Source organism: Scyliorhinus canicula, chromosome 1, assembly GCF_902713615.1.
Source record: "Scyliorhinus canicula chromosome 1, sScyCan1.1, whole genome shotgun sequence".
Lineage (NCBI taxonomy): Eukaryota > Metazoa > Chordata > Chondrichthyes > Carcharhiniformes > Scyliorhinidae > Scyliorhinus > Scyliorhinus canicula.
In genome coordinates, this window is record NC_052146.1 from 34,927,742 (window position 1) to 34,939,207 (window position 11,466).

Here is an 11,466-nt window from a genome sequence, read left to right on the forward strand (position 1 = left end):
GTCCCCTGGCTGGATTGTGACCCAGCAAGGGCGAAGATACAGTGATATATTACCAAGTCGGGGATGGTGTGTGACTTGTGGGGGGGATCTTGGAGGTGGTGGTGTCCCCATGTGCTGGATGCCTTTGTTCTTCTAGGCAGGTTTGGAAGATGTTGCTGAAGAAAACTTGGTGTGTTACTGCAGTGTATCTTATAGATGGCACACACTGCAGCCAAAGTGCACCAGAGCTGAAGGGAGTGAATCTTTAAGGTAATGAATGAGGTGCCAGTCAAGCTGCCCGGCTGTTTCACTTAGATGGTGTCAGGCTTCTTGACTTTTAATGATGTTGCATTCATCCAGGCAAGTGGGAAGCATGGCAACACAGTGGTTAGCACTGCTGCCTCATAGTGCCAGCGACCTGGAATCAATTCTGACCTTGGGTGACTGGATGGAGTTTGCACATTCTTTCTGTGTTGGTTTCCTCCGGGTGCTCCAGTTTTCTCCTACAGTCCACAGATGTGCAGGTTAGATGGATTGACCATGCTAAATTGACCCTTAGTGTCGAACAGTTAGATGGGTTATGAGATAATAGGGATAGCGTGCTGGAATTGACCTTGATAGGGTGCTCTTTCAGAGGGTTGGTACAGACTCGATGGGCCAAATGGCCTCCTTTTGCACTGTAGTGATTCTGTTAAGTGGAGAATGTTCCATCACACTCCTGACTTGTGTCTTGCAGGTGGTAGTAAGTCAGGAGACGAGTCACTCACCTCACAATAACTGGTGGTCCAATAGGTTTCTGGTCAATGGTGATTTCCAGGATGTGGGATGTGTCAGATTCAGCAATGGCAATGCTGTTGAATGTCAAGGCGAGATGGTTACCCTTTCACTGGAGTTGGTCATTGCTTGGCAGTTGTCCGGGCGGCACAGTGGCGCAGTGGTTAGCACTGCTGCCTCACGGCACCAAGGACCTGGGTTCGATCCCAGCCCCGGATCACTGTCTGTGTGGAGTTTGCACATTCTCCCCGTGCTTGCGTGGGTCTCATCCCCACAACTAAAGATGTGCAGAGTAGGTGAATTGGCCATGCTAAAATTGCCCCTTAATTGGATTTTTAAGAAAAATAATAAATAAAATATTACTTGCCAGTTGTCTGATATGAATGTTACTTATCACTTTTTGGCCCACGTTTTGATGTTGTCCAGAGCTTGCTGCATCCGGGAACAGCTTGCTTCATTGTCTAAGAAGCTGGGAATGGAAATGAATGCTGTTCAGTCATCAGCAAACATATCCACTTTTGATGGTGGGAAAGCCATTGAGGAAGCAGCTGAAGCTGATTGGGTCTAGTACATTGTCTTGATTTCTGGGGCTGGGATGATTAGTCTGTAACCACCACATCCTTTGTATTAGACATGACTTCAACCAGTAAAGAGTTCTCTTCTCTCTCTCTCTCTCTCTCTCTCTCTCTCTTTCCTCCCCCCCCCCCCCCCCCCCCCAATTTTACTAGGATTCCTTGATGGCACAATCAGTCGTCAACTGCTTTCATTTCAGAATTTGGATGAGTTGCATTAAGATGGATAGAGGCTCAAATGGAGTATAAGCATTGGTTCATACAGCATGTTCTATTACTGTGCTGTAATCTCTTATATAATTATTTTATTACTGCACAATTGAAGGATTCATGTTGTATGCAAGTATTGTATATTGAATCTGTTCTTTTGAGATTAGAAGCTGAAGAATTAAACTCTTCATTTCCCTCTTAGGCTCTGCCTTTCACCAAGCATGTCATAGAAGCAGACATGGCTCAAGAGACTGATCTCTTCTTTTCAGCTTTTATAGAACGAGGAACAGGTAGGAGACAAGTTCCTTTAAAAATGCCTATATCTGCAGATATTAATCGTTTATTGTAGCAGCTTTTTAAACTTTTGACCAAATACACAATGAGTATTTTTGTAGCAGTTATATATATTTTATGATCCCCATGGAGATCAACAAACCAAAGAAACCAAATTTACTAAATGACCCCCAACACAAAAATGAATGGGAAAGGTTTCCTGTTTTATAACTTTTACTTTAACTATCAACCAAAATCAACAAAAAATTAAGCATGAATTAACGAGCGAATTGTGGTCAATATAAACTATAAATGATACATTATAAAGCAGATACAGCAAAGATAGATCTCACTGATTTACTAAACTATCCACTTAACAAATATGATTTCAGCCAAAGAGTGTTCAGTGCTCTTCCTCCGCAGAATCCCAGCTCCTTTTCTTCAGGGTTTTGGCCACTGACTCTGATCCGACTGCAGCTCCCAAGCAATCCAATTTGGTCTTCACTAAAATGCCGCATTTGTCCCGATCTACCTCTGTTTTGCTCAAGGCAGTCTTGATGGTGTGGGTCCACCCTGTGCTCTGTTTGGTCAGGTCATTCAATAACTTTTTGTCAGAAATAGCTGCAACCACTTTGTATTTGCCCGTTGCCAGCACCTAATGCAGCCTTCATTTTCTTCAACTTGTCTACCCTGCACCACTTGAGTAATCTGAGTTTGGATGACCCTGTACATTTTCTCTGGTTTCAACCAGCCTCAGTTTCCCCAGGTACATTATGTTTCTGTTTTAGTTTCTGTTCCTCAGAAACCGCAAGATTTTGCTGTCCCTTTCAGTTAGGTTCTGACCCAAAAAATACAAGTTTTGAAACCATGTATACCGTTTGAATAATCTCGTATAATTTGGCAATTTTCTGTAATTCTGTTTTGGAATTCAAAAATAACCTGTTATACAGGCTATATCTTGGGGATCATGTCACTTTGCCATAGCCTCACAATTGCTTCACAGTTATTAAAGAAACTTCAGTCGTACATTGAACTGTATCACTACATCTGGTTTAGGTTAACACAAAAAAAGTCCACCTTTTTGGGTCAGAAATAAATCTGAGAGGTTTAAGTTTAAGATCTAATAGAAGGCGATGTTGTAGTGGTATTGTCGTTGGGCTAGTAATCCAGAGACCCAGACTAACGCTGTGGGAACAGTTGGCTGATTTAAGATTAAATTAGTTAAATCAGGAATTGAAAGCTAATCTCCATAATAGTGACCATGAACCCCTTGTTGATTGTCTTAAAAACCCATCCGCTTCACTAGTGTTCATTAGGGAAGGAAATCTGCCATCCTTACCAGGTCTGGCCTACATGTGACTCCAGACCCACAGTAGTGTGGTTGACTTTTAAATGCCCTCTGAACTGACCTAGCAAGCCACTCAGTTGTATCAAACCACGATAAAGTAATTTCCTTCCAAGCAGCACTGCGGAATTACATGGACTGCAGCCCTCCACTGCCTTCTCAAGGGCAATTAGGGATGGGTAATAAATGCTGATCTAGCAGATGATGCCCACATCCCATAAAATAATTTTAAAAAGGTTAATCAAACTAATAATTTCAGAGAGAATGACATTTCAGTTGTCTTTACAAAGTGTCATCCTCTGCGGCTCCTCCTTACCCCAAATAATTTAGAATTGAATGTGTTTCATTTTTGCTCTGAAAGCAGGGTTTTATTGAGTGCACACCATCAGAAACTTATTTCTTCATAACTGATTCTTACGAAAAGTAATTGAGACAATGTGGATATTTCTTATTGTGTGAGTTGAGTTGAAAGATATTGCCAACTATTTATACTTCGTTTTCATTATTTAATATAAATAGATATCCTGTTTTAGTCTAAGTAAATTACAACCTGCGTTAAATATCTAACAAGTCTCAAAATATTTGGTACGTGTAGCAAAAATAGTGCTGTTGAAATTGCTGCAAATTGCTTACATATTAATACTTGGGTTACTTACCTTTATTAAGACTGTAAGACCAGCTTCTGTTCCGTGGCATCGGCCAATACAAGAACCACTGTTAAAATATTAAGAACACTTCACTTGTAACAGATTACAAATGTAACACTAGCACTGTAAAGTGTAAGAGTAACAGATTGCAAATTACAGCGGAGAGTGACTTTGCCTTTGATTAAAACATCTTCTGTGTTTATTTAATTTAAATGTTCATTCTTTACACTTAGCTAAGCTCCATGTGGCAATCGTGTTGAATCCTGGTTATTCTACCATCCCCCCTATCTTCAGCATCTGTTTAAATTGGAAAGGAGAGAAATCAAGCCGTAATGATGATAATCTAATGGTAAAGTGTTAAACTGTTTACTGTTATTTTGCATTTAGCAGGCTGTCAAAATCATAATAGCGTACACTATGTGGAGTTCGTCTGATACCTGAATACTGTACCACACAAAAATCTGAATGTATATTTTCTTTACTTTCACTCTTTTACTCTGTGTTCCTGAAATTAGTTGACTTCTTGTTCCATTGTTGCTACTTAATAACTATTTTACATTTGTGGCATTTATCTAGTCAATTTGGTACCATTCTACAAGGTCATTGTACATTTTCAATACTGCATCATTCAGTGGTCAGCGTATTGGTAGCACAAAGAGCTAGAAAATATGAGCATAAAAATGCAATAATTTATTATCAGAGGCATATCTATAATTCAAAGCCTACCTCGCCTCTGTTATGACGTGTCTCTAAAGCATTTTTGTGGAGCAAAATAATGACGATTTACTCACATAGCCACTATTTATTAAATCTGCAGAGTAGCTCAACTTTAGTCCATTGGATAATTAAGCTAATTAATTGGGCAGCACGGTAGCACAAGTGGATAGCACTGTGGCTTCACAGCGCCAGAGTCCCAGGTTCGATTCCCCGCTGGGTCACTGTCTGTGCGGAGTCTGCACGTTTTCCCACAGTGTCTGTGTGGGTTTCCTCCGGGTGCTCCGGTTTTCTCCCACAGTCCAAAGACATGCAGGTAAGGTGGCTTGGCCATGCTAAATTGCCCTTAGTGTCCAAAAAAAGGTTAGGAGCGGTTATTAGGTTACGGGGGTAGGGTAGAAATGAGGGCTTAAGTGGGTAGGTGCAGACTCGATGGGCCGAATGTCCTCCTTCTGCACTGTATGTTCTATGATGAAACACATTTGTACGGCAGACAGGAAACCAGTGTCGGAATTCTCCGGTTGTTACGATTCACGATCCCTGCCTCCAGCGAATGGTGCACCGCCGAGAAACAGCGGCTGGGGAACCGGAGAATCCAGCCCCAGGACTGCCAATCCTCACCAAGAGCTTAAAACTAGGCAATCAGAGTCCTCAATTATTTATGTTTACAAACCAGCAAGTACTACAAAACTGCCAAACACCTCAAACTATTTTGCCTTTGATACCACTGAATCATATAAAATTTACATCACAAATAACTTTTCAAGAAATAACTGATTTGAGTCAAGAGCTTGACTATTTTATGTGGCAATCTCTAACTGTTTTTCTCTGCACAGGGCCTGGTCCTTCTCTGGGACTGGAGTTCCCAGTGTCAGCAGTGTTCAGCTGAACTTTCCTGCTAATATTTCAGGACTCTTAAGGATGTAATTCCCGAGTGGCAACCTGCGGAAAGTTGTCATTTATGTGGCTGGGAGTTTAAGTAACCCAAACCTATTTTTGAAACTAAGTCATGGGGGAAAAGATAACCCTTCACTTCTTTTCTCAACTACCAGCTATCTCTTTAAAGTCCTACCCCCTCCATCCTTGCCTCTATCACCAACTCCAAGGTACTTCTGCACTTGCCTGCCCCTCGCCTAGTCCAGATCTATTACTCTCTCTAAGCTCATCTTGATTATGGCCCAGCTTCTTACTTTCTTTTGCTCATCGTCCCAACCCAATTTCTTCCTGACATCTGTGATGGTTGATATTATAAATAGGTTTCCCCCTTCAGAAACTGTCCACCTCCCTTTCAAAGCTACGCTCAATTCCTCCCTCTCAAAATAAAATGCACACTCTCCCTCTGAGCCTCAGTTCATTCTAATCTCCACTAGTCTTATCCTTTCTTACATAATGTCCCACTCGCCCCATCACCCCTATGCTCCACGAAATTAGTTAACTTCTTGTCCACCAACACCTCAGTTTTAAAGCTCACATCCTTGTGTTCAAATCGCTCCATGGCCTTTCTTTATATCTCTGTAATGCCCTCCAGCCTTGCAAATTCTTTGTAACTCTCCATTCCATGTCTCCAGCCACCTACAAACCCGCCCCCCCCCACCCCATTTTAACATTGGGAGTCATAACTTCAATCGATTGTTCCCGTGCACTGCACTTGAACTGCTTTGCCTTCTGTCACAGAATCATTGAATTTGCGGTGCAGAAGGAGGCCATTTGGTTCATCGAGTCTGCACCGGCCCTTGGAAAGAGCACCCTACTTGAGCTTAAGCCCACGCCTCCACCTTATCCCTATAACCCAGTAACCCCACCTAACCTTTGGACACTAAGGGGTAATTTAGAATGGCCAGTCCACCTAACCTGCACATCTTACAAAGAGCACCCTACTGAAGCCCACGTACCTACCCTATCCCAGTAACCCCCACGTAACATTTTTTGGACACTAAGAGCAATTTAGCATGGCAAATCCACCTAACCCACACATCTTTGGACTGTGGGAGGAAACCGGAACACCTGGAGGAAACCCACGCAGCCACGGGAAGAACGTGCACAGTCAGTGACCCAGCTGGGAATCGGACCTGGAACCCTGGAGCTGTGAAACAACTGTGCTGACCACTATGCTACCGTGCTGCCCACAAGTCCCGTTAGGTGACTTGGATATTCTGAATTGTTTCTCTATGTACCCAAACAGGCGCCGAATGTGGCGACTAGGGGCTTTTCACAATAACTTCATTGCAGTGTTAATGTTAGCCTATTTGTGACAATAAAGAATATTATTATAATGATGTGAAGTGCCTGAAGACATTTTTCCAATGTTAAATGTGCTATATAGATGTAAGTTGTGGTTGAAACATGCAGTAAAACGACCGAGAAAATGTGTAAGAGACCTATAGAATGGAAAGAGACGAATGAGGCATGAATGGTGTGTAGTAATGGGGAAGGAGGGAAGTCTGGAGAGAAGTGAAGACTTGAGGGTGACAGAAAGAATTTGAATATGCGAGTAAATAGAGAATGTGTTTCCAGAAGATATTTCATTATTGTTGGTGAGCAATACCACAGATTTACGATTGTGTTTTATACATATGCCTTGTATGATTCGTGCAATATGATTTCAATAATTGTAAAACATGATCAGAGGGAATCGACGGACGGCCAGCCACGTTTTCCTGGGCAGTGTGCCCTCGCCATCAGTGGGATTCTCCATTCCTGCCACCTGCCAATGGGATTTCCCATTTTCACAACCCGCGCCGCCAGGAAACCCCAAGGCGGTGCGATGCTAGCCCAACAGAGAATCCCGCTGCATATCCTTTCAATTTACCATGAGCAATCCACAGGAAATCTGATATTTTATCCTCCTTGCTGTTCTCAAATTCTTTCTGTTCAAATTTTTTGAAATCCCTATATATATTGGCGAACCACATGAAGGAAGAAATATAAAACTGTGCAGTTGAATTTTGATACAGATATGGTACTGCAGCTTTGATTTTGCCGACAGGACAGTTTCCTGAAACTAAAATTCTGCATCATCACTAAAATTTGCGGCAACTGCACATTTCTGAAATGGCTCTGCTGTTGTTGAATAACTAGAGCAAAGAAAATGTTGTTACTGTGTTTCTGCGGGATTGGGGGGTAGGGACGTGTGTGTGCATGCACGCAGAGGGAAGATTGGTCCACCATTGAGCTGTGCCTTTTTTTAGTGAGCCATTAATACAGTGCAAGGAGCACAGCTGGTAGCAGATGTAGTAAACAAGGTATCTCTGTGATGATGATGAGGCCAGCTCGTCACAGTAGTAAAAACAGGGAGGGATACAAATACATGGGCCGGGATTCTCCGCCGAGGTGATTCTCCGTTATGCTGGCACCCGGGGGTTCCCTGACAGTGTGGGGTTGCCGTCACTGACCGGCTGGCATAACGGAGAATCCCGCTGGCCGGTCAGGGCAGAAATGTGGCGCGTGGGGTGGAGAATCCCGCCCATGGTATTTCTGTCGGCACCTCAAGGGAAGAAAATATTCTGGGTGAAGGTTTTCATCAGAACGAGTTACTGCCTCTTGTAACCAGATCTAAGAATGTTTATTGAATGCAGTGAATGAAAGCAGTTGTGGCTTTCCCAGTGTCGGATGTTCATGCATGTATTTGTGATCACTATCTAAATCTTGTGGAGCGTTACTATGACTATATATAACTTGACCATCTGTGTGGATTGTTTCTTTCAGGCTATAGAAAGTGAAGTTAATGTATGTTTCAAAGAATTGCTAGGCCCCAAGCCAGGGCATCAGCTGCTGACAAATCAGATCCAACGTTTATGCATGTGTCTGGATGTGTATCTGGAAACAGAGACTCATGATAACAGTGTGGAAGGACCAAAGGAATTCCCACGAGAGAAGATGTGCCTGCGTCTTGTTAGGTGATTTTTTTTTTTCCAAGTATCTTGTGTAAAAGAATATCCTCCGGCAGATATCCGATTAGCACATCAGTGAAGGACATCATTTTTTAAAAAACCTGCACTAAATTTTGCTTGCTCCTGTTGTTATAAAGGCATTGACTCTCACTTTAAAAGAAATCACAAGTGTTTATCAGTCCGTTACCACACTCAAGTGGTTAATATGTCTGAGCCCAAATTGACAAGTCTATTTAAAAACTGGGTGCACAATAGCCAAGTTTATTCTTGTCCTCACCTGTGTCTACACGTGCATGCACCCAGCATGGCCGCTAAATAATAGTCAGGAACAGGAAACTTAACTGATTTTTGTCTCCTTAACCCAGAGTTGTGAATGCAATTCTAGCCCCTGACTGTTACCCGAGCTGAAATTAGCACATCAGCACAGACTGGGGATTCAATCTGGATGCTATCTAGTCTGTATTGCTTATCCTATCGCTTTGTGAATCCTTTAAATATTGACTGATTGCAATGCAAAGAAGTTAGTATTGTAGTAGCTTAGAAAGTAAATTTCAAGTAATCACAACTGAGAACGTTTAGTTATATTTGTTAGATTGTTGTCGAACACTCTATATTTTACAGTCACATTTATTTTAGTCATGTAATTGCTTGGGCTAGATAATGTTGCTGCAATGTATTTTTGCAAAGTTTGCAATATCAAACCTGAGCTGTCAGGCGAAAACTTAAACTGTTTACTTATTGGATAAACGCTTAATCTGTGGTACTAAACAATTTAGACGTTTTATTCATTCGCAAGATTTATTGTCCATCCCTAATTGCCCCTGAGAAGGTCATGGTGAACCATCTTCTTGAATACAACTGAGTGGCTTGCTAGACCATTTCGGAGGGCAATTAGGAATCAACCTCATTACTATGGGTCTGGAGTCACGTAGAGGCTGCACTGGGTAAGAATAATACATTTCCTTCCGGCATTAGTGAATTAAATTAGTTTTTATGACATTCAAGTGGTTTTGTGGTCACCATTACAGATATTAGCTTTTAAATTCCAGATTATTTAATTTTAATTAATTGAATTTATGTTCTCCGGCTGATGTGGTGGGATTTGAACTTGTCTCTGGATCACTAGTCCAGTGTTGTAACCATTATATTGCTTAACGTACGCCTTGAAAGATCTGGATTTGACTTGCAGCCAAATTTTGGATCTCAACTGGAGAAACATTTAGAACTCAGTTAGTCTCATCCACTTAGCTCAAAAGGGAAACATATAGGATGTTTCCATTCCTCATTAGTAACTCTGCTGCAATGCACATGACAACAGGCTGTGCTGTGATGTTCTCCACAATTGAATAATCTAGTTCTTAAGATCACATAAGAAAGAATGTGGCTGCCTAAATGAGGGAGCAGATGATTGTAGGCCAGGACATTCAGGGGAAAAAAGGGGAAGATTGAAGAGGTGGGTGGGGCAGGTAGAAGAAAAGCCTTTAGAAATACCAAAAGCATTTAATTATTAGTGAAAGAAGGAGAAGCAATGGAATGCGGAAGTGTTGAATTACATTTAATTTACCCATTTTCCTTCAAACTGAATCTAGTTTTGATGCCACAAGCACTCTGAAACCCTCATATTTTGATTCCTTCTCTCCCCTTTAGAGGTCCTAATCGAATCAAGCCTTTCAAATACAATCATCCACAGGGATTCTTCACACATCGATGAAGCAGCAGAACTTGAATGAAGCTCCTGCATGCGGCAGTCTGGTGCACATGTTAATTTTCTGATGGGTCTTTCACAGTAATTTGAGTTAGAATTTAGGTTTGCAAGAAAAAAAACTACAAGCATCAGTATTACAGCTCTGAAATGTGTGCATTGGTCAATAAAAGTAAGGGGGGTAAATACCATATTTTGTTGCAGAATCTCTTTTTTTGTCTCCCAAGATTGAATATGTTTACAACTTAATTTTGGTATGAGCTATTTTTGAGGATACACTGGCATTTTTTGTACAATATCTATTTCAGTTGTCATTGAAACTGAATTCAAGTCAACATGTTTAAGACTAAATTGCGAATGACAGTTTTGAAATGATATTTTTAATTTGGACTTTTACCATTGAAGAGTAAAAATCTGTACAGCATTGAATTTCACTTTGTCACACAACGAGCAGAACAATTAGCCTTTTGCCTTGTAACTTAGGGCTGAAATTTTTTAGTAAAATAATTATATTCCCACAACTTTTAAGTGCAGTGAGAAACTTATTTTAACAGTGTACTTTGACTGAAAGCATTCCCATTTGTTTCAAGTTAAACTCTGGAGTGAGTTAAGGCCTGTACGCTGTTTACCTTGTACAACTACAAATTTATGGACTAAAATTACACATTTCATGGATTTAAAATCTTTCATTTGAAGCCTAGAAATCATTTATTTAAGATTATTATTATTATTGATTAAATCATTATTTAAGAAAAGACAAAAAATAGCTTCACAAATCATTATCGTAGCTTCATGTCTAATGTAGTTAATTTTTATTTGTTCAGATTCACCTTTTGATCCCATTTGGTGTTTTGTAGATCAAATCTGATCATAGAACAGTACAGCACAGAACAGGCCCTTTGGCCCTCGATGTTGTGCCGAGCCATGATCACCCTACTCAAACCCACATATCCACCCTATACCCGTAACCCAACAACCCCCCCTTAACCTTACTTTTTAGGACACTACGGGCAATTTAGCATGGCCAATCCACCTAACCCGCACATCTTTGGACTGTGGGAGGAAACCGGAGCACCCGGAGGAAACCCACGCACACAAGAGGAGGACGTGCAGACTCCACACAGACAGTGACCCAGCCGGGAATCGAACCTGGGACCCTGGAGCTGTGAAGCATTGATGCTAACCACCATGCTACCCTGCTGCCCCTATGTAATGTAAGGTTGAATGGAGATATCTAATCTTTCCTCAACCCCTGGTCAAATTTACACCTCTCCATCTCCAGAGAAGGGAACAGAGTAATGGAAGTACAAATAAAGAAACTGGAACTAATGCAAGCCTGAAGTAGTAGCAAGAAATGTTG

General features: G+C 41.4%; 1 protein-coding gene across 3 annotated transcripts in view; it reads left to right on the plus strand.

The window, feature by feature from the left end:
- thoc5 (THO complex 5) overlaps nucleotides 1–10,788 on the plus strand; it is a 41,572-nt gene extending 30,784 nt beyond the window's left edge. For all 3 annotated transcript variants that reach the window (XM_038781797.1, XM_038781884.1, XM_038781973.1), the window contains 4 exons: nucleotides 1,738–1,825; nucleotides 4,034–4,149; nucleotides 8,220–8,410; nucleotides 10,052–10,788. In XM_038781797.1, the coding sequence (XP_038637725.1) occupies nucleotides 1,738–1,825; nucleotides 4,034–4,149; nucleotides 8,220–8,410; nucleotides 10,052–10,115 (459 nt within the window). In that variant the 3' untranslated portion in view covers nucleotides 10,116–10,788. The remainder of the gene's footprint in view (nucleotides 1–1,737; nucleotides 1,826–4,033; nucleotides 4,150–8,219; nucleotides 8,411–10,051) is intronic.
- The last annotated feature ends 678 nt before the right edge of the window (nucleotides 10,789–11,466 follow it).